The 20,470-nt window shown below is 43.0% G+C and overlaps 4 protein-coding genes across 4 annotated transcripts; all 4 read left to right on the forward strand.

Moving 5' to 3' along the window:
- Positions 1-79: 79 nt before the first annotated feature.
- LOC104419402 (chorismate mutase 1, chloroplastic) lies at positions 80-3,765 on the forward strand. Its single transcript, XM_010031053.3, has 6 exons — positions 80-423; positions 1,029-1,251; positions 1,368-1,454; positions 2,152-2,295; positions 3,047-3,139; positions 3,254-3,765. The coding sequence occupies exons 1-6, from the start codon at positions 248-250 to the stop codon at positions 3,488-3,490; spliced, it is 960 nt and encodes a 319-aa protein (XP_010029355.2). The 5' UTR covers positions 80-247; the 3' UTR covers positions 3,491-3,765.
- A 1,120-nt stretch (positions 3,766-4,885) lies between these two features.
- LOC104419403 (lamin-like protein) lies at positions 4,886-6,672 on the forward strand. The gene is made up of 2 exons (XM_010031055.3): positions 4,886-5,147; positions 5,769-6,672. Exons 1-2 carry the CDS (start codon positions 4,967-4,969, stop codon positions 6,098-6,100), a joined length of 513 nt encoding a protein of 170 aa, XP_010029357.2. The 5' UTR covers positions 4,886-4,966; the 3' UTR covers positions 6,101-6,672.
- A 527-nt stretch (positions 6,673-7,199) lies between these two features.
- Positions 7,200-9,528, forward strand: LOC104419404 (lamin-like protein). Its single transcript, XM_010031056.3, has 2 exons — positions 7,200-7,436; positions 8,799-9,528. Exons 1-2 carry the CDS (start codon positions 7,253-7,255, stop codon positions 9,131-9,133), a joined length of 519 nt encoding a protein of 172 aa, XP_010029358.2. The 5' UTR covers positions 7,200-7,252; the 3' UTR covers positions 9,134-9,528.
- Positions 9,529-15,686: 6,158 nt separating this feature from the next.
- Positions 15,687-19,315, forward strand: LOC104419405. The gene is made up of 7 exons (XM_010031057.3): positions 15,687-16,023; positions 16,354-16,448; positions 16,535-16,652; positions 16,750-16,868; positions 17,832-18,018; positions 18,103-18,246; positions 18,841-19,315. The coding sequence occupies exons 1-7, from the start codon at positions 15,772-15,774 to the stop codon at positions 19,129-19,131; spliced, it is 1,206 nt and encodes a 401-aa protein (XP_010029359.2). The 5' UTR covers positions 15,687-15,771; the 3' UTR covers positions 19,132-19,315.
- The last annotated feature ends 1,155 nt before the right edge of the window (positions 19,316-20,470 follow it).

The raw sequence follows: 20,470 nt of genomic DNA on the forward strand, positions 1-20,470 counted from the left end.
GTCCGCGCTCAGCGACAAATACGCCAAAACAAGGTCGTGGGTGGGTGGGTGGGGGGGCACGATTCGCGTCGAAGAAAATTCCCTGCTTCTCCTTCCCTCCCACCTACCCCTTCTCGACACCGCACCCACCACCACCACCACCACCACCACCAAACCCACCTCCGCCACCTTCTCCGTATTTCTCTCTATTTTTTTCTCTGTCTTTCTCTTTCTCTCTCTCTCTCTCTCTCTAACTGAACCGCCGTCGATGGAGGCCAAGCTGCTGCTCCGAGCGCCGTCCCCTGCGGTCGCCCTCCCTCCCCTACGCTCCCGCCAGCCCCCGGAGCTCCGTCGCGGCGTCCGCCTCCCCGGTGGGTTCGGCCCCGGTTCGCGCTTCGCGGGTGGGCGCGTCTCGTGCGCCCACGCTTCCGCCGCTCCTGCCGGGTACGGCTCCGCTTCCTTCCCCCCTTCTGCAAGAAAAGTTCGTAATTTGAGTTCTGTTCTCTCGGCTGCCTTCGGTTTCGTGCTCCGTCCCCGCCCTCGCGAATTACGGCAGGCGGGGCTTCTCGTGCCGGTTCTAGTGAGGCGGTTCGGGAATCCGATGGTCTGACTCGTCGCTAATTTTGTTGTGTTCCTCAAACTGGCGAAAAGAACTAGAATTTGTGCGGCTTTGGCCGAGGATCATCAGGCAATGTGCCCTTCTAGAAGGATAATGCCTTCCCTTTTTCTTCTTCTAGGACCATCCACATTCTAAGTTGCGAACTTTGATGGGAAGGTGTGAAATTTCAGTTGTTGTTGCGGTGGGGCGTGGACTGTGGAGGTCTTTGAATTCTGGGTAATTCGGGTCTCTTTCCTGACGATTGATGCTGGTGTCGGTGTTTGTTCCAGAATTCTTATGAGGCTTAGTTCTGCCTTTGTGCTGTAACTTCTGAACGTCAAATTCTTGCATATTTTACTGTGGATGTGTTTTGCTTTTGTTCTCGGAATGTGGATATCCTAGTTGATAATTCCATGGAACTTGCTCTGAATTTCGGTTTTTCCGTACGTAGATTCTCGCTGGAGAAAAGGATAGACAGGAGCGAGAGCTTGAAGCTGGAGGGTATAAGACATTCCTTAATTCTGCAAGAGGACAGCATAATATTTGCCCTTCTCGAGAGAGCTCAGTTTCGTTACAATGCTGAAACTTACAACCCTCATGCATTCTTAATGGATGGTTTTGATGGTTCTTTGGTTGAGTTTATGTTGAAGGGAACTGAAAAGCTTCATGGTCAGGTGCGTTATGCTTTGAGAAAGAAACATAGGTGTGCTTTGTTGGAGGGAGAAGTGACAAGGAAGATTAATAATTGCAATTTCACACATCTTTGTTTCCATGATTCATTATAAATTAGGTTGGCAGATACAAAAGCCCTGATGAGCATCCTTTCTTCCCAGATGACTTGCCCGACCCAATGTTGCCACCGCTGCAGTACCCACAGGCGAGATATGATATAACCAAACTTAAGCTCTGCTGATATATTGTCAATTTGTTGATTGACCTATCTGCGCAGGACAATAATCTGTATCCATCCTGAATACTTCTCATTAACAAACAAGAAGAAGTGCTGCCTGTGAATAATTTGAAAGCTGTATTGATGAGATTTAATTGAATCAACTTTCTAGATATGGCCCTTGGCTGGTAGAGAACTTGGGCAGGTGCACTTTCTTGAAGGGACTGTGACATAGAATGAATACCTTGCTTGGTGATGACCTATTCTTCATGCATAGATGTTTGAGACAAGCTGTAGATATATTATTTAAGAGAGCAGAAGATTGCGAGGGCAAATTGTTCTTTGGGACTGGCCCTGATTTAGGCCTTGGTGGTCCAACCATGACCCGACCATCTTTCTTGGGCATCAGTGCAGCATTAAAGAGCCAGATTGAATAAGCACCAACGTCAATGAATTTGCATTATTTTTGTTTGAGCATGCTTGATAATTGAATGTAGCTCACCCTTTCTGCCAAATTGATTAAACTTTAGCTCCACAGATCTGCTCCTTATGAAATTTTGTCATTTATAATCAAATTATTCCGAGCTTGTTCTTTAGTTTTAGAAGACTATTGACAAAATTTGTATTGTCCTTTTTCACCTAAGATGACTTAGATGTTTATACTTGAATGAAATTATGGCTGCAGGTCCTACATCCCTCTGCAGATTCAATCAACATAAACAGTGAGGTCTGGCAAATGTACTTTAGAGATCTCCTCCCAAGATTGGTTGGTGAAGGAGATGATGGCAATTATGGATCAACAGCTGTTTGTGACACAATATGCCTGCAGGTATAAATTCAACTAATCTTGAATTAATTGGCAAATGCAGAGATGCCCCTTTAAGTCTAGGTTTGTTGGAATAGGTTTTTTTTGGTCGTTGTTTCTAGATGTGGTGACAGATGCTTAAAGGTTATGTGAGCTTTGGTTTAGATTTGTGAAAGGAGCCCTATTTTTTATCGAGTCGCCCTCAGTCTTCATGGAAAAGCCTGGCAGTTTTAGCTGATTGTTTGATCTACAAGTTAAAAGAGTGAGGATGAAACTGGATGGCAGTTGCATTTGACCAGTCATTACTATTGCCTAGTAGAAAATTGACATATAGAATACACATTTGTCCATCCTTCGCCTTCTAAGGAGTTAAATAAAAGAACAAGAACTAGCACAAGTCATTCAATTTGATTTGTACACATGTTCAATAAAGTTGTTAAGTAAACAATGTTGCAGAGAATTCAGGGAATGGGTCCTAAGTATCACTTGTTAGTGACCTTCAATAGCCTCAAACATTGATCATTTCTCTTTATCCAGCTTATTTTTATTGTGTAATACTGGTGAACTTGGTATATTTCTCTGGGAGACTATTTGAGATCAACATTGACTTTGTCCATCCTGCAGAAGAAGAATGATTGAAGCCCAACAAGGGCTGAAGTCTTTATGCCATTGATCAGTTGTGCATGTCATGTCCACATCTGCACGTGGCTGTCTAGATTGTCCCTTGGCGACACTGGGCCTTGTGTTTGTTACTGATGCAATCTTTTTATTACAGGCCCTCTCAAGGAGAATACACTATGGTAAGTATGTGGCTGAGGCAAAATTCCAGGCCTCCCCTAATGACTATAAGGCTGCTATTATAGCCCAGGTAACTATCATTAATACTTTCCTACTCAACTTAACCCATTTCCACCCTTCTGTTATAGGTCCCGTGCTATGTCCATAGATCTTAAGATTTGGCTTTTCAATTTGGATCATGCAGGACAGGGACAGGCTCATGGATATGTTGACATATCCAGCCGTTGAAGAGACGATCAAGACGCGAGTAGAAATGAAAGCTAAAATCTTTGGGCAGGAGGTAATTGTGGATATTGAAGGAGATGAAGCTGACCCAGCATATAAGATCGAACCAAGCTTAATAGCAGATCTGTATGGCGAATGGATTATGCCGTTGACAAAAGAGGTTCAAGTGGAGTATTTGTTGAGGAGATTGGATTAGCTGGAGCAAGAGCTTCCTAAGCTATTCAGTGCAAATAAAGCAGTAAGGTTTTGTCAATACGTGCATACCGTTGTTGGGTTTCGGAATGATGTATGTAAAATGGGAAGATATCAGAAAAATGTCTTGGGGATATAAGAAAAGATAAAAGCTCATTTTAGAACTGAAATTTACGTGTATTGGATCGAAGGGTGTCTTGGAATAGCAGAGGTGTATGGTTTCCAGGCTTTCCTTATCTTCCTCAATATAGAAGGAAATGTTAAACCTCATTCGCCTTCTGTTGTCTGCTCGAGCTAGAGTTTGTTGTTCACTCCTCGTGGTTGGCTTTTGATAATGGAAGGGGAAAAATGCTAATGTCGTTCGGTTGACATGCTGATGATCTGCCTTGTTGAGGGTACAAACGGTTGAGGAAACAGTATCCACCTGGGACCGAATTGCATGTTTGCCTTAAGAAAAAGGACAGGATCGAAATGCACTGCAACCTTCATGATATTTCACCATTGGATTGCACTATGACGAACTTCAGCCGTTCAATTAAAATTTCCAATCGGATCGGTTGTCATCTTTGGCCACGAGACAGCGCGAGGTGAAAGTGAGTTGTTCCTTTTTGTCCCAAAATGCTCTGCATCATTCCACCGTGCTCTGTTAGACGAGACAACAGCAATTATTATCAGCACATGCATAGAAAGTGACCCGTATGCGCATCATGACCCGTCTTCAAAACTCGAACCCAGACCAGAATGCCTCTTGAGGGCCGAGTGCTCCCTTATCCATTTGCCACTCCTTCTGTTATACTTTCCAAAAGGGTTCGAGCTACCTTCCCATATAGATGGTCCATTTCGTTGATAGAAGTAAATGTGAATATTCATCGGCAAATATGAAGAAATGAGACATATGATGTATTTGTTTTGCAGAAAATGAATGAGTTGGAAAGTATTTTCTTAAAAATAATCGTTTCCATCGTTTATAAGAATGCACGACAAAAACATTTTTTTGCCCACAAAAATATATAGATGTAAATTATTATCCATAATGAAACGTTTTTGATTTGCTAATTATTTCAAGCGGTATAAGAAATCATTCTTAAAAATATATATTTCAATTTATTCATTTTTAGCTAAACAAATGAGCCATGTTCTATAGTCAATGGTCGTGGTTAAGAGTGGAAAACCAACATTTTTCTGCCCAAAAAAAAAGAGAGAAAAATTGATTAGATTCTTCACCAGTTACGTCATTTCGGTGGCTATTGATCTGGGGTTGTGGACTGAACTATGAACCGGGCAAGATCAACCGCACTTTGCATTAAACTTCGAATCCGTGAAGAGCGGAGCTAGTTACAGAAAGTGCTGAACTGAGGTAGTTCGAAACCGCATTGTGCCATATAAACCCGACCCCATTGTAAAGAAGAAGCGTGCACAATCACTAGAAAGAGCTGAGCTTGTTACAGAGAGCCGGAGACACAGGCGGACGCGGAGAGAGATGGGGCGAGTGGCGACGTTGGTGGGAGTGGCGGTGGCGTTGTGGCTGGCGGCAGTGATGTTGCCGGAGGTGGCGGCGGTGAGGATTCTGGTAGGGAAGGGCATGGGCGACGCGTGGACCACCAACGTCAACTACACAGTTTGGGCTCAAGGCTGGCACTTCTACAATGGCGACTGGCTTTGTATTCTCTCTCTCTCTCTCTCTCTCTCGTCTTCAGATCTGTGACTCAGATCTGAAGATGGGTCTGTGCTGTGCATGAAAATGAGCTCACTGCAGTGTGATTCTACTGAAGTTATGAGCTCAGTGTTGCGACTTCTCTGAAAGTGACAAGCAGCTTTTTTTCATTTTTTGTACAAAAATGTCTAGGAAGGGGAGGAGCAAGAGAAAATGACATAAATGATCACAAACTTTATTTTAATATAATTTGATATCTGAATTTGAACTTTTTCTACTTCAGGAACAAGGATAACTCAATATTACGACATTGAACATTTTTTTATAGAGTTTAGGGATTGAGTTAAAGACGTACTAAAGTTCAAAAACCACATAGACCATTTGTATCATTATAACATGAGGTCACCCATGCTAAGGTAATACCACAATTGGCTTAGGGGTGCTTGCTCTTTTGAACTTTGTGCTAAGATCTGATGCCTCCACATTTTCATCTCAGGCGACCGTTTGCAATTTGCAATTCAATGATGAACGAGCTACAAGCTCGGCCATCAAGTTGTATGCTATTTTATGCTCGACGCTTGGATACCAACATTCTGTTGCTGTTTGCTGACTCTTTGCGCTCTTCCAGTCTTTGTGTACGATAGGAACCAATTGAGCGTGCTCGAGGTGAACGAGACGGACTACGAGTCGTGCAACTCCAATCACCCGTTGGTGAACTGGACCACGGGAAAAGGGAGGGACGTCGTCCCACTGAACGTCACGAGGCCTTACTACTTCATCAGCGGCAATGGATTTTGCTTCGGGGGAGCGAAGCTCGCTATCAACGTAGAAAATCCACCGCCCCCTCCCGTGGCCTCTCCAGTGAAGGGCGGATCCCCGGCTTCTTACCGCGGGCGGATCGTCCTACCGGCGGTTTTTGCAATCGGCGCCATGTGGGACGCATTCCTCGGGTTCTGCTAGCCCCAAAAAAACTGCTCGAGAAACGGCTTTCCACGAGATTAACCCGACAGTTCCTTTCGTCAGCTACAAAATTCCTTTGAAGTAAAAAAGAAATCAAGTTGTTTTCTTCTAACCTTAGTTCTTCATTTAGGAGGAGAGTTGTTTGGTGGTCTTTTCATGTTTAGCTGTTGACCTGAGTTTGGTTTGGTTTGATTGAGGTAGATAGCGTGAGCTGTGCTTGAACCTTGTGACCGCGTTGGGTCTCAAAGACCTGAACACCAAAGCTTCAGAAAAAAAGGAAGAAGAGTTAGATGTTATTGTGGACTGAACTGCGACGACGGCAACTTGCACGAAAATTCGAATCCGTAAGTGGACGAGGGTCACCGGGACCACTGATTTTCTTTTGCATTCGTGCAGCTAAGCCCTCATTTAGCAAACTCGAGACGCTTCCACAACGTTCGTCTTGGCCCTCTCTTTCTTGTCCTGCACGAATTGATTATCCACTGTCCTGCACTACATCTAATTAGGCAGCGAGATCGACATTACGAATGAACACCACCTTTACCAAAACAAGCTTTTGCTCCATCCACGGTAGAATAGAATCGGAACTCTTCGGTGATACTGCATCTGATAACTTGAAATCTATAATTACTCGGGTTTTAGCCGTTTTGAACCATTAGTTGATCAAAGTGAGAGACCAATTGAAAATGTGATATCTTGAATTTCGAAGGCACTTGTTGAATATGATTAAGATGGAAAGTTCTGATTTTTAATTCTGTAATATCTAGAAAGCAATTGACCTATCTTTTGACTGAGCTTAGCGGGTGATTCTAAAGACAATCACCGAAACATTTTTCCTTTTGGCATTTGACCCCGGTGAGTAATGATGAGAGGAGGGGCTACTGATACAGTGGCCCACGATAACGTGCTAAGTAAAAAGAAATCTTGTTTTGACCTTAGCTAGCAACGCCGTGCTACAAGTCACCGTCCCATAATTTTTGCCGAAATCTAGATTAACCATCTTTAATTTAAATGGAACAGTGGATCCAGAAGGTTAGCAGCTAATAAGTTCCTGAGGATAAATAATCGCCGTATGAGGCCGACCCTTTATAAAAAAAGAAGCGTGCATAGCCGCTAGACCGAGCTGAGCTAGTTACAGAGAGAGAGAGAGAGATGGGGCGGGTGGCGACGCTGGTGGGGGTGGCGGTGGCGCTGTCGCTGACGACGGCGCTGGTGCTGCCGGAGGTGGCTGCGGTGAGGTACATGGTAGGGGCAGGCCTGGGCAACGGATGGACCCAAGGCCTCAACTACACTAACTGGACTCGAGACAAGCATTTCTACAATGGCGACTGGCTCTGTATGCTCTCTCTCTCTCTCTCTCTCTCTCTCTCTCTCTGTAGCCTTCAGATCTGTGACTCGTTTCGCTCGCGTTAGACGTTCCGGGTCCATCCGAATGAGTCAGATCTGCAGATGGGTCGGAACCGTGCATGAAAAATGAGCTCACCGCAGTGTGATTCTTCTGAGTACGAGCTCAGCGTCGCGTGCTGCTCTTTCTTATTGGCTCCTCTCTTGAATCAATGTTGATTCAGGAGCTTGATGCCTCGCGAATTTCGCTCAAGAGTCGCGACTTCTCTGAAAAGTGACACTTCGCTTTTGATTTCGTTGCTATGTTAGTCCCCTGATTCTTAGAGGCGACATTGTATCGGGTTCAGTGGCTCATTGGGGTTAACTTTTTTCAATGTGAGTTGACAAAAGAACTTGCTAGATATGATGAATCTTGAGGTTGCTCAGAGAGCTGAAATTCCTCAACGTTGGCGGAGATGGTCACGTGCAAATAAGCTCATTCAGATCCGCGTCTCTCGGTCAATGTCAGTTCGTTTCCCCCCATTGGAGCTTCTTCTTCGTCTGGAGCCGTTTTGGAGTTGAAAATTTCACATCTTTTCTGCTTACTTCCTACTCCTTCGTCCGGCAACTTGTTCCTCCGAGTCAGTTCTGCTTCCAATTTTGTTTCAGCATTGAGAATCCTTGTCGATTTGAGGTATAATTGATCGTTTTTCTGTTGGTTCGGATTGGTGAAATCGCTTCTTTTCGGTTGAATTAAATATAATAACTATGTTTGTTAACCGTTTCTAGAGAAATTAAATATGTGGTGAATCTTAGAACCTCCATAACGCATGGAAGATGCAAGCGTACAATTAAACTCGCTGCTCTTTTGGCTCGACGCATCGTGCTCTCATACACTTGCTAGTGGAAGGAGAGAAGTCATAGGACAAATGCTGTCCGATTGAGGATTCAGATCGGTCTTGTTGGTGAGGCTTGGTATCTAGGAGCTGGATCTAAATCTTGACAGCATGTGATTAGAGAAAAAATGGTGTCAAGCTGCCCCTGAGATGCATAGCTATTTTGGTTTGATGAAGTGATAAAACTGCCTACTTAGCAAAGTGAAGTCAGTTGTCATCTTTATGTGCTCTTTGACATGTGGTCGAGGAGATAACCTTCTCTGGTTTGCCATTTTCATAATTTGCTTAAAGATGTTTCCTCTTTTTATCTTTCTGCTAAGGTCCGATGCTTTCACATTTTCATCTTAGGCGACAATTTGCAGGCCGCAGTTCAAATATGAACGAGCTGCTAGCTCGGCCATCGAATTGTATGAGATTTATGTTTGACGTCTGGACGCCAACATTGTATTGCTGTTTCCTGACTCTTTGCGTCCTTCCAGTCTTTGTCTACGATAGGAACCAGTTGAGCGTGCTCGAGGTGAACGAGACGAACTACGAGTCATGCAACTCCGATCACCCGTTGGTGAACTGGACCAGAGGAGCAGGGAGGGACGTCGTCCCACTGAACGTCACGAGGCCTTACTACTTCGTCAGCGGCAACGGATTTTGCTTCGGCGGAGCCAAGCTCGCCGTCAAGGTAGAGAACCCACCGCCCCCTCCCGTGGCCTCCCCAGAGAAGAGTGGATCCCCAGCATCCTTTTACCACGGGCGGTTGGTCCTACCAGCGGTCTTCGCAGTCGGCGCCATGTGGGATGCGTTCCTCCGGTTCTGCTAGCCCCTAAAGAAACCCGCTCGAGAATCGGCTTCCCACGGGACCGACCGGCAATTCCTTTCTTCATCTACAAAAATTCCTTTGAAGTGAAAAGGAAGTCAAGCTGTTTTCTTCTACCATTTTGTTCTTTATTTAGGAGGAGAGTTGTTTGAGAAAGAGCCTTTCTCCATGTTTAGTCGTCGAGCTCGGTTTGGTTTGGTTTGATTGAGGGAGATGGCGTGAGCTGTGCTGGAACCTCGTGACCGTGTTGGGTCTGAAAGACCTGCAGCACCGAAAAGCTTCAGACCAAAAAAAGAAAAAGACAGGATAGAGTTGAATATTGTTTTCCGCTGGGAATGTATGCTTTTTCCAAGATTGCAAGTTGTAAAATTTATGTTGGCATGTGGCGTGTTTCGTAATTTACCCGGTCCATGGCCACTGATTCCGCAGCGATTCTCGCCATAAAAGGTGAGGACGAGCTACTTATCACGTGAGATCCGCCATGTGGGGGCTTGTGTTTCTCGATCTGGAGGTCAGCTTTTGTGGCGAAATCACATGAATTCTGACCTGCCAGGCACTTTTGCTGCGTGCCCACGATCAGGTCAAATGGCAGGTCGGAGGGCAGGAGAGATCTGCTGAAAGAGCAAGATTTGACAGCAAAGAAATGTCTGAGGGAAGGTCTGATAAGGAAAAAGTGGGCATGGGGTGGTTGAAACTTTTGAGAAAGGTCGAGCTTTGGTTGGCTCGGAGAACAACGCGAGGAGGAGAGGGCGAGCGGGGTCGGGCCGCTCGAGCCTGGCATTCTTTGAGGAGTCGCCCCGAGCACAATCCCGGGCGCGCGATCATCGGAAGAAAGTGAAATGGGGCGATCGAGGCTCGGCCTCCGGCCCATGTCTCGCGCGTCTTGTCATGTGAACTCGAGGCTCAACGCACTTGCCGAGCACACGAGTCGGCCACGGGCTGATGTGCAAGTTACGTTGCTCGCCAGCTCATGCTCTTTCCCCTCCCATTCGAATTACTAGATTCCTTTAGTTTATGATGATGAGTAAATGCAGCCTGGAAAACTCGGTTTCCCGTGAGGACGGTTGTGAATAAGACAACACAAGGATGAAATGTATTGATGGAGAAAGAGATTCGAAAATATTAGATACTCTAAAAGTGTCAGCATCATTTTTACTCTCATGATTCTTCACGTTAGCCAATTTCAAATTAGCGCTCTCGCGCTTTGCTCTCTCTCTTTTTCTTTACTCAGTGCGTCATTTCTCTCTCCTTTCTCTTCTCACTCTCTCCCCTTTTCCTGATCCGACAACGTTCTCTTCCAAATAGTGCTCTCCGATGAGGGCGGCGCTCCCACCGATGACGGCGACACTCCCTCTTGACAACGGCCTCTCTCTCTACTCCACGGCCTCCTCGCTCTCCGACGACAGCTACACTCCCTCCCAATGACGGCCTCTCTCTCTACTCCATAGCCTCTTCCTCTCGACCTCTTTCTACCCGAATCGCGCTCTATCCTGATGCTGGGCTTTCTCCAACAATGACCACGCTCTCTCCACTCTGCTCAAAGCTGTCTCTTTCGAGAAGCCTAGATCTGTGAAGACAATCTTCGCTTTTCAGTTTCAATTTTTTCTTTTAAGCAGAGTTTTATGCCCACATCTTTGTTTTGGGTGAAGCTGGCATGTTGGTTGTGAAAATTTCTTGTTTGGTCACAATGTGTGTAGGGGTGGTTCTTGCATAATGGAGATGCAGTAGCTCTGTTCTCTCGTTTAATCTTCAATCACTTCCACATTCGGCTCGGCCCAAAGCTGTCCCCCCGAGAAGCCCTAAATTTGTGGTGCATCGCGATCCAACCGGGCCTCATCATTTCACTTCAGGTTGTCTTCACTGGTCTCTGGTCTTTGTTCGATTCTCTCGGCTAGCATGTAAGCCCCTCCTCTTCGTTTTTCTTGTTCTTTTTCTATTTTGTTGTTTAGCTTCTCTCAGTATTCAAATTCCTTAATATTTTTCCTACTCTTTCGCGGGTTCTCGCTGGTTTTCACTTTGTTGGTAGCATCAAATTCTTTGACTCATGTGGTACAATACGGATGCAAAAATCAAAAACAACATTACTCCGACAAATATATTAGCATATGTTGCAGCTGATGCTTATTGCAGCATTTGTCGAGGGTGCAACTTTTATGCAAATCTTGTGGCTCATCGGCCAAAACAAGAAATTTTCACAATAAACATGCCAACTTCACCCAAAACAAAGATGCGGACATAAAACCCTAGTAAAAAGAAAAAATTGAACGTAAAAAACGGGGACTATCCTCGCAATCTAGGGCTTTAGAGACGGCTTTGAGCAGAGCGGAGAGAGCGCAGCCATCATCGGAGAAAGCCCGGCGGGAGAGAGCGTGATTCAGGAAGAAAGAGGTCAGGAGGAAGAGGCCGAGGAGTAGAGAAAGAGGCCGTTGTCATGAGGGAGCATCATTGTCGTCAAAGTGAGCACAGCTATCGTCAAAGAGCGAAGAGGCCATGGAGTAGAGAGAGAGGCCATTGTCGGGAGGGAGCGTCGCGGTTGTCAGAGAGCGAAGAGACCGTGGAGTAGAGAGAGAGGCCGTTGTCGGGAGGGAGCGTCGCGGTTGTCGGAGAGCGCGCGACTGTCGTCAGAGAGCAAAGAGGCTGTAGAGTAGAGAGAGGCCGTCATCGGGAGGGAGCGCTGCGGTCATTGGAGAGCAAAAAGTCCGTGGAGTAAAGAGAGAGGCCGTCGTCAGGAGAGAGCGTCACCGTCATAAGAGAAAGCACGACTGTTGTCGGGAGGGAACGTTGCCGTTGTCGGAGAGCAAGCGCTATTTGGGAGAGAAAGTCATCGGGTCAGGAGAGAGTGAGAAGAGAGAGGAGGGAGAAATGAAGCGCTGAGTTAAGTAGAAGATGGAGAGAAGAGGGAGAAGATGTGGCAGGCCCCAAGGACATGTGTTGACATGTGAATGGTCCAGAGTAGAATTGATGTGGCACTCTTAGGGTAATTAATATTTTCTCGACTTTAAAAATGTACTTTGATTTAAATCTAGGAATTTGACTCGCCAATAAAAGAATCCGTTTTTAGTATCTTGAGGTAGTATTATTGTCGCATAAAATAACTTCTTAATGTGAACTTTATAGAGAAGAGTTTTGACGCAAATTATCCCTAAATTTTGGCCTAGTATTCAATGTCACTTTTGAACATTTAATTTGTTCAATATGGTTTTGAACTTTTACTCAATTTATAGCGATCTCTGAATTCTTGTTATATGTTCAATACAATCTCTTAGTTATATGAAAATATTGAATGTAGCTCTTCCATTAATTATGATCATGGTCAATATTGAACGTTTTCATATAATCCAAAACAAAAGTAAACACATATTAAAAGTCATGGACTAAATTGAACAAATTAAAAGTTCAAAATCACATTACATATTAGACTAAAGTTTAAGGATCACAATAAAGGGATCTATGCTTAAAACTAGGGAAAAACAGGTCAGTTGTAGTAGATATGCTATCTCACACTAGGCGAACCTTTTGTTCAAGCCTTCCAAGGACTTGTCTTTCAATTGCAAACTGCCCAAAAATTTAGTCCAAGGCATAAAGATGCTCAATGTGTTAGGATTGTAACATTTCTAACTAGCCAAGTTGCATTTTTTTAGAAGATCCTATGAGGTTGGAGAATATAAAGTGTTTAGAGAGATATAAAGAGAAGTTTCACAAAGCTCACACTTTATTTTAAGGGACTCTGCCCAAAACACTACATTCTTATTGCCATATATAGTCATTAAGAGGTCACAAAAACAAAGACCATACTCATGGGTCTCAAAAACACACAAAGGCTTTAGGAATTTCCGGTCAAGAACTATTTTAGGTGATATAAACGGTGATTATGAACAGTGATTTTCCTAACTTATTGCTATAGTAGTTTGTTAAAGTGATATGCGATATAGTAAATCTACTACATGCCTATCTACCATCTCGAGAGTTGTAATCATAGTCTAAATCATTAGAGCTATGTTGTGCAACTTGTTCTTTCTCATAACGTTGTTCAAGCCCAAAGTCAGCAGAAAAACTATTGGTGTTGTGAGTGAATTCTCTTTGTGATGTTAGGGCATTTCACATGTTTAGACTGATTGAGGAGAATCTTTCTTCTCAAGTCCTGGAGGGTCCTAGAAAATTGCCTTAGTCCATTCTCTCAGGCATAATGGTTGGGGCCAATCTACTGCTTGAGCATAATGGGAGATTGTGTTAGGATCTAATCCGAGAGATAAGGACAAATGTCCTTGATCATGGGGGTCTTGAGAAAGAGGTCATCCCCATTGGGCATAGGATGCTTGAGTATAGGATTGTTGAGAGGACTGTGCAGAATCATCCGTGTTTGTCATTTCTTGTTTTTGTAATGAATGTGTCCTTACTTGATTCTATGCTTGATTGAATTCTTCGAGTGCTTGTCTGGCTTTAGGTGCAAAACTATAGTAGTCTTATGAGATAGGTGTTAAATAGTCACATACTTCTTCGAAAATGGTTCGGTTTTCTTGGCACATGACTCTTTAGAACTCTTTGTAGTTGTATTTAACAGATCTAAATCTTGTAAATACCGGCTTCTTGAAGGTGTGGTTGACACTTGTGGGTGGTAGTTCCTACTCTTTTTGGTGTACTGATGAGGGTTCCATTATTATGCACAAAGGTCCATGGTTGACGAAAACCACAATTGTGTGTGATTCCGGTTCTACTCAAGGGGTATCTCTTAGTTCTTGGAGGAAGAGGCGTTTTTAACAAGTCAAATGGTAAATGGTAAAACCAATTGAGTATAATGAAAAGATTCCTTTCACTTTCGTTTTCATTGTTGCGACCGAGCATAATCAACTTAGTCAACTTGACAATGAAATTTTTAGTGGGAAATTCAATATCTATCAAATACTTATTGGTTAAGTACCATAACAATCATTAAAGTTTGTTAAGAAAATCATCTTCATTTTAGATTAATGGATGTATGATTGGATACTTGGGTTTAAACCGAAAGGATAAAGAATTGAGCTTTCATTATATCTAAAGAGATTTGTATGACACTACCATATGAGATTGTCAAAATTTTCCGTGAGATTGTTATTCAGGGTTTATTTAATAATTTCCTAGGGTACTCTAGGCTTGGTCAATCTCGCATTTCCTTGAGGTTGTATTTTTCTCCTTGAGGAAAAGGATGTCTTAGGATATAATGTTGATTTCAGTTGGAACCTTTGGTCTAAAGAGAAAGTCAGGAAGAGATTCTTCTTTCTTATAATATGTTTGGTTTCAAAAGAATATTTCGAAAACCATTCAGCCTATTGTAGCAGGCTACAGCTAGAAATCTATTGTTGCTTGAATTTGGTCATTTGGAAAAATAATGTCATATCCAATTCTATTAGAAAATGATAGCCAATAAGATGGAATTCAAATTTTATCATTCCATTTTTTATTGCCAATATCTCCTTGAAAGTAGAATAATATTGCATTTCAATATGAGAAAAATTTTCACTTTTGTAAGCGCAAATGTGTCACCTATTATTGATTTCTTCAAATAGTATGGATGCCTAGTATTCATTACCGGCATCAGTCTGGAGGACTTTTTCTTGGTAGATGGCATTTGCAAAGGGGGAAGAGTACGTGACTTCTTTCAATTCTACAACTGCTTTAGTTTGAGTCTTTCTCCAAGATGAGGACTCTTTTTCGACATCAATTGTAAAAGAATCAATAATTTTGCAATGTTAGAAACAAAGTCCTTCAGATAATTGATTATCCCAAAAAATTGCTGAATCTGCTTTATTGTGAAATTTTCTTTTGAAAATTTCAATAATTCCTTAGTAGTGTGTGACCTTGGATAGTATGTATCTTTGTTGATATGCAAACCTGTCTAGACAATATTAATCTTTCTCTAAGAGAGCATGATTCCATATTTCTTTACAATTTCTACAAACTACTCGAGAAGTTGACAGTGAGATTCTTCATTAGATTGTAAAGTAATATGTCATTAATATAAATCACTACAATAGGTAAGATTGACTAAAAAAATGCGGCACGGGCTTTTTCGAACAAGAAATGGGCTACTTGGAAGCTAAAATGGAGAACCTTCCATTGAAAATACTGATTTGGAATACAAAACATGTTTTAGGTCTGTCTTCAAAATGAATACCTAATTGTCAAAACTCAGCTTTGAGGTTAAATTTGAAATAAATGTGAGCTTTGGATAATCCAGCAAAAAGAGAATTTCAAGAGAGTAAAGAGAATTTATCATTCTGAAAGAAAATGTTAAAATGGTTGGTAATTTATTACCAATCATATTTTTCTTTATTCTACTCAGCTCACTTGTTAATATAAAAGGCATCACAAGCCGATTGAGAGTTTGAGATCTCAATAAGTAAGATTCATTCTCATATGATTTGGTTTGAAAATCAAGAATCATATTACATATTAAGTTAAAGTTCAAAGATTAATTGTAAATTTTTTCTATTGTTTTGAGTGCCAGTGAGGTTTGAAAGGAGCTTACCAACGGCTTTTCCCGCAAAGCACTGGCTGGCGAACGACGTCGTCGCGTGGGGTCGGAAGATTTTTTTGCGGGACGGGGAGCAGGAGCTTATCATCATCATCGGAACTCCGCAGCTGAGGGGACGCCTTCCCTTCTCATGGCTTCCATCTGCAACCCCTCGCTCTCTTCCCTTCCGAAGCTCGAGAGCTCGCTGAACCCTAGCAGACCGCTTCCCCGATCCAATCGCGTGCTGAAGCCGAGGCATCGGCATCGCTCCGTTCCCTCAATCCCGGCCCCGAGATGCCGCGCCGCGGAGCACAGCTCGGTCCCGCGGGAGGGATCGATGAGCGTCGACAATCTCCGCCGCTTCGTCGACCTGAACGCGGGCAAGTGGAACGGCTCTTTCCACGTGAGTAATCGTGTTCAGTCGGTCGCTCTGTCATCTTTATCTCGCGGTATGTGTCGTCGTTACGCCTCCGTCGTCTACGTTGCTGCGGTAATGCCTGACCCAAAAGCAGGCCTGAAATGACGCTAGGGTTTGGCTGGTTCTGGAGGGTGTTTGTGTGGATTGAAGTTTTCTTAGGATTAGAAGAGGTCGGTTGAGCAGTGGTGTGGCGCAGATGCTTTTTAGTTGGGAGAGCTTCACTGTTGCCAATGACTTGTAACTTGCCTGGGCAACTGGATGCGGAGTTTTTATAATCCTTGCGATGTCTTTATGTCGAATGTCCTGCCTTTGCAGCAATTCGATGCCCGCGGGAATCTGTTGCATAAGATAAGTACGAAGCTTGCTGCGAGCTCTTATGGAGAGGACGAGCTCATCAGTCTTATCCAGACGTAAGCTCCGTTAGGCTTCTCTTGTTGAAGTTTCAATGTGGACAAGACATCTGTCGTGGTCTAATTGGACTGCCACCTTGTTGCAGGCTTTACATAAAACAAGCTCAATCGAGCACTTCGATTTCTGAACACGATGAAGAACCTGAATGGGCAGAGTATAAGATAAAAGAAACCAACATGTTCACCGTCGACAAGTATCAACAGGTAAGTTTCCGATATGCTAATGTTTGAGAGGGTTTATGTCGCTGGATAATGCTTCATTTGTTGGCTTCTTTTGTTATCCTACATAATTAGTCCATAGTTAGGATTTTTCCCAGATGAGAGGGCGTTTTCTTTGAGGTACCAGACAGCAGGCATGCTCGAAACTGTATTAAGGCAAGGAGTTCTAGGGGAAGATGACACTGGCGAAGAATCTCCAAAGTGAGTGCTTGTTTTGTTTAAATTTTTCTTTTCTTGGTGGCCTGTCCATCCTTGGCCATCAATCATGGTGACTAAGGCTAGAGAGAAGGCGAAGGTGACTAATTCACTGAATGAAATACATATGTCCTTGTGCAAATATAGCATAGTTTTATTTCCCTTATGGCTTCCTGCTCCATTAAATGAATAGACACAACAAATGAGTGATAGCTACCTAGGTTTTCGACAATACCATGTTGATGGCTTGGCACATTACGCTTTGTAGGACGTGTCTGTGGAAACATGAATATGTCACTTGTTTGTATACTATGCGGATAGACTTTAGAAGGATGTTGTGAAATAGTCAATGCATATTTCCAAGGATGGGAGCTACACACAGAGTAGGTAGACTGAAAAGAATGTGGTTTGAAGTGTATAATTACTATCAACCAGGAAAAGAAAAGGAGATAAGCGTCAAATTACGATTACTATCTGTAGGTCTCAGAAAACCTGCTTCTCTTGACAGAATCCAGAGAAATGAGTTACATAGCTTGTCCAATGAGGGTTGTATTCATTGAAAGGGCAGATTTGCGTTTCAATGAATTCCATGGAAAATTCAATCTTTACAAGTTGCTTTCTAATCATTTCCGGAGATGCATCATAGCAGAGACTAATTGTAGAATATTGTCGACATGTTGTTGATTCTTCACATTTGTTTTGGCTGGTTCTATCACATGATCTGTCTAGACAGTCATTTCTTTAGTTGGAGACTTCGATGCAATCAATAGAGCCTCTGCTCTTTTATCATAACCAATTGCATCCACCTTTTTGGGTGGAGAATCGTCATTGTCTGATATTTTCTGTTGTTATGGCTTAAGCTTCTGTTTATGAGGTTTCAAAGCTTCAAGATTGTCCATTGCATCCTGCTCTTCTTTAGCACTCCAGATTCTTGCTTCTTTCTTTTGCTGAAGAGGCTTTTTTGCGCAGAAATCTCAAGCTTCCATCTCGCCGACCTTCTATTGTGTGCGAGAATTGTCTATACTCACAACAAGCAGATACACGAGCAAGAGCATTCCACATCATGGACCCAAAGGGTGTCATTGAAATGCTTCTCGTATTTCTTGAAGAAAGAGGCAATGGGTTGTCTGTACCTCCTTCGCTTGAGAACTCTGAAGTAAGTTTCAAGATATTGCTCATCTTTTAAGTGGCTATTGAAAGCGAAAGATTAAGTATTTGCTGTCTTTCCTCTTAATTGCAGGGAAGCACAAACAGGATAATGCCATTTCTCGGAAACTGGAAGGGGCGTTCTGTAACAAAGCGTAGTGGTGTTTATGGAGCAACTCTTGCTGAAGCTGATTTGGTTTCGTTACTTCAAATGGATGAGAGGGGGCAGTTAGTTCAGGTTTGTTGGAGCTAGAATTCAGTAGCTAATATAAGCTGGAAATGATTAAATAGAACTTCTGAATCTATTGAAGATGGAGAACTCAGATGAAGCAGATGTCACACTAGTCAGATGCTATTAACCTGTTAATATTGGCTGTAAGTAAATGAGATATACATATTGCAAAGCTCTGGTTTAAGTTTTTCTAATCTAAAGATGCATGGTTTTCAATATGGCCTTAAATGGGTGACTCCATCTGAAAAGTTACACTTATAGTTTCTTAGTGGTTCCACTAATCTCTACTTTGATTAAACAAAATTTAATGGCAGTTAGGTTTATCAATGCTGACAACAAAATTCCATACATTATCCTTAATAAAAATTGTGCAAAGCAATTAATGTGAAGTCTGCCGACATATTTAAGACTACTCTTTAGGTAATTGTCCCCTTGCTCCACTTTCTCCAATCACCTCAACCATCTCCCTACTCTCAATGTTGCTGACTTGGTTTGATGAACCACATAAACTGCAAATTATGCATTAGAAAAGTTAAATGTGTTTTCATGTTCAATTAGTGACTCAAGAGTTTGTTCCCTCCTTCCTCATCATCATGTCAGGAGACTACTAGAACATCCAGTAGCGGCAAAGTCACCACCAACGTGCATTGGACTGGCACAATGTCGGACAATTTGATCACATTTGACGGTGGGTATCAGATGACGCTGCTGCCCGGAGGCATGTACATGGGCTGCCCATCTAACGTGGCGAAGAGCGTGGCCGAGTCCAAGTCATTCCATCTGGAGTTCTGCTGGCTCGAGGCACCCGGAAGGCGACAGAGGCTTGTTCGCACATACGATGTGGAGGGCTTGGCCGTCTCGTCAACATACTTCCTGGAAACCAAGTCTTGAGGTTGAGAAAAAAGGATTGGTTCCCGGTCAATTGTAAAAACTAGACGTGCTCACTTATACCGATTGAGCCGTGCAAAATGAGTATTTCTTGTTCGACCAAAACTCGGAAGCAAGAATTTTGTCGTAGCTGCGTGTATAAATAATGTCCAATGAGATGGAAGGCAAGTTCATATCTTTGCCGTCACCTTATTTATTATTTAAAGGCGCTTTTGGGTCCGCAAGCCTTTGCTGTTCAGCAGGCGGGTTGCAAGTGGGGGAACCAACTTGCTGGCTTTTGATAGCTGTCTGACAACTTGCGAACTGTCTTGCTGGAAAATGATGGGCTGAAAACCGGAACGTGGGGTTCCATGCAATTAAGAATACCAAATTGCAAGAGCCGGCCCTTCAGCCGCCGTGACGATGCTGACGTCGGCAAAGCACGAAAACCATGGGCGATGGATGTAGGCAGTGCCGACAATGGCTCGGTTGCATCATCTTATCCACTGAGCGAGCCAAACCTGTACGTAAGTCTAGACAGCTTTCCTTCTCTTCGTCGTACTCCTGTTTCTTTGCTATAAAAGTTTCACATCTAGGATGAAGCATTGTCCACGTCATCACAGAAAAGGGAGTGAGTGGGATTTCAAAATAAAAGGTAAATTTTATTAATATTGCAAACCTCTATGTCATTCATGCCAGAAATTATATGAAGAGCCAGATGATCAAGCCAAAAAAAAAAAAAAAAAAAAAAAAAAAACAGAGGGAAAATTCTCTGCTTATTAGTTTTTGACATAATGATCTGAAAAGGCAAATTAGACCAAAATACCAAAATGCACCAAGTCAATTGAGCACTATTGACAAGGCTGCGAGCTTCTCAAAAACTTTTTTTTGCAAGATAATTTCTATTTGGGTTGATGTATGGATAATTGATTCATGTGTTAATAACCACTCGATATGCAATGAGCAATTTCTCTCGTGTTTACAAAAAAAGACCTCACTCTTGTGTGTTGGTGCATCTTCCAAACCAGGATGTGACTTATGTTATTAAAATTGGTACCGTTTATCTTAGTTCCAATATTATCCTTAACGATATCTTCTATATTCTTGAATTCAAACTCAATCTTATCTTCGTTTCCAAAGGCTGCAAGGACGATTCTTGTCCTGCGGTCTTCAAATCTGCAAATGGTTTCGTTTATGAAATCTTATCGTCCTATCTTGAACTCGAGTGGTCCCGAGCGCGGACGGATCACCTTGAAACCCAATGATAGAGGACATCAGGACTACACGATGCTGCCCAACTTTTTAGCATCGATTGAATGCTGCTGCTGTACCGCGACACCGAAATTAAATTCATGGTACGGAA

Source organism: Eucalyptus grandis, chromosome 9 (genome assembly GCF_016545825.1).
Source record: "Eucalyptus grandis isolate ANBG69807.140 chromosome 9, ASM1654582v1, whole genome shotgun sequence".
In the NCBI taxonomy this organism is placed as follows: Eukaryota; Viridiplantae; Streptophyta; class Magnoliopsida; order Myrtales; family Myrtaceae; genus Eucalyptus; species Eucalyptus grandis.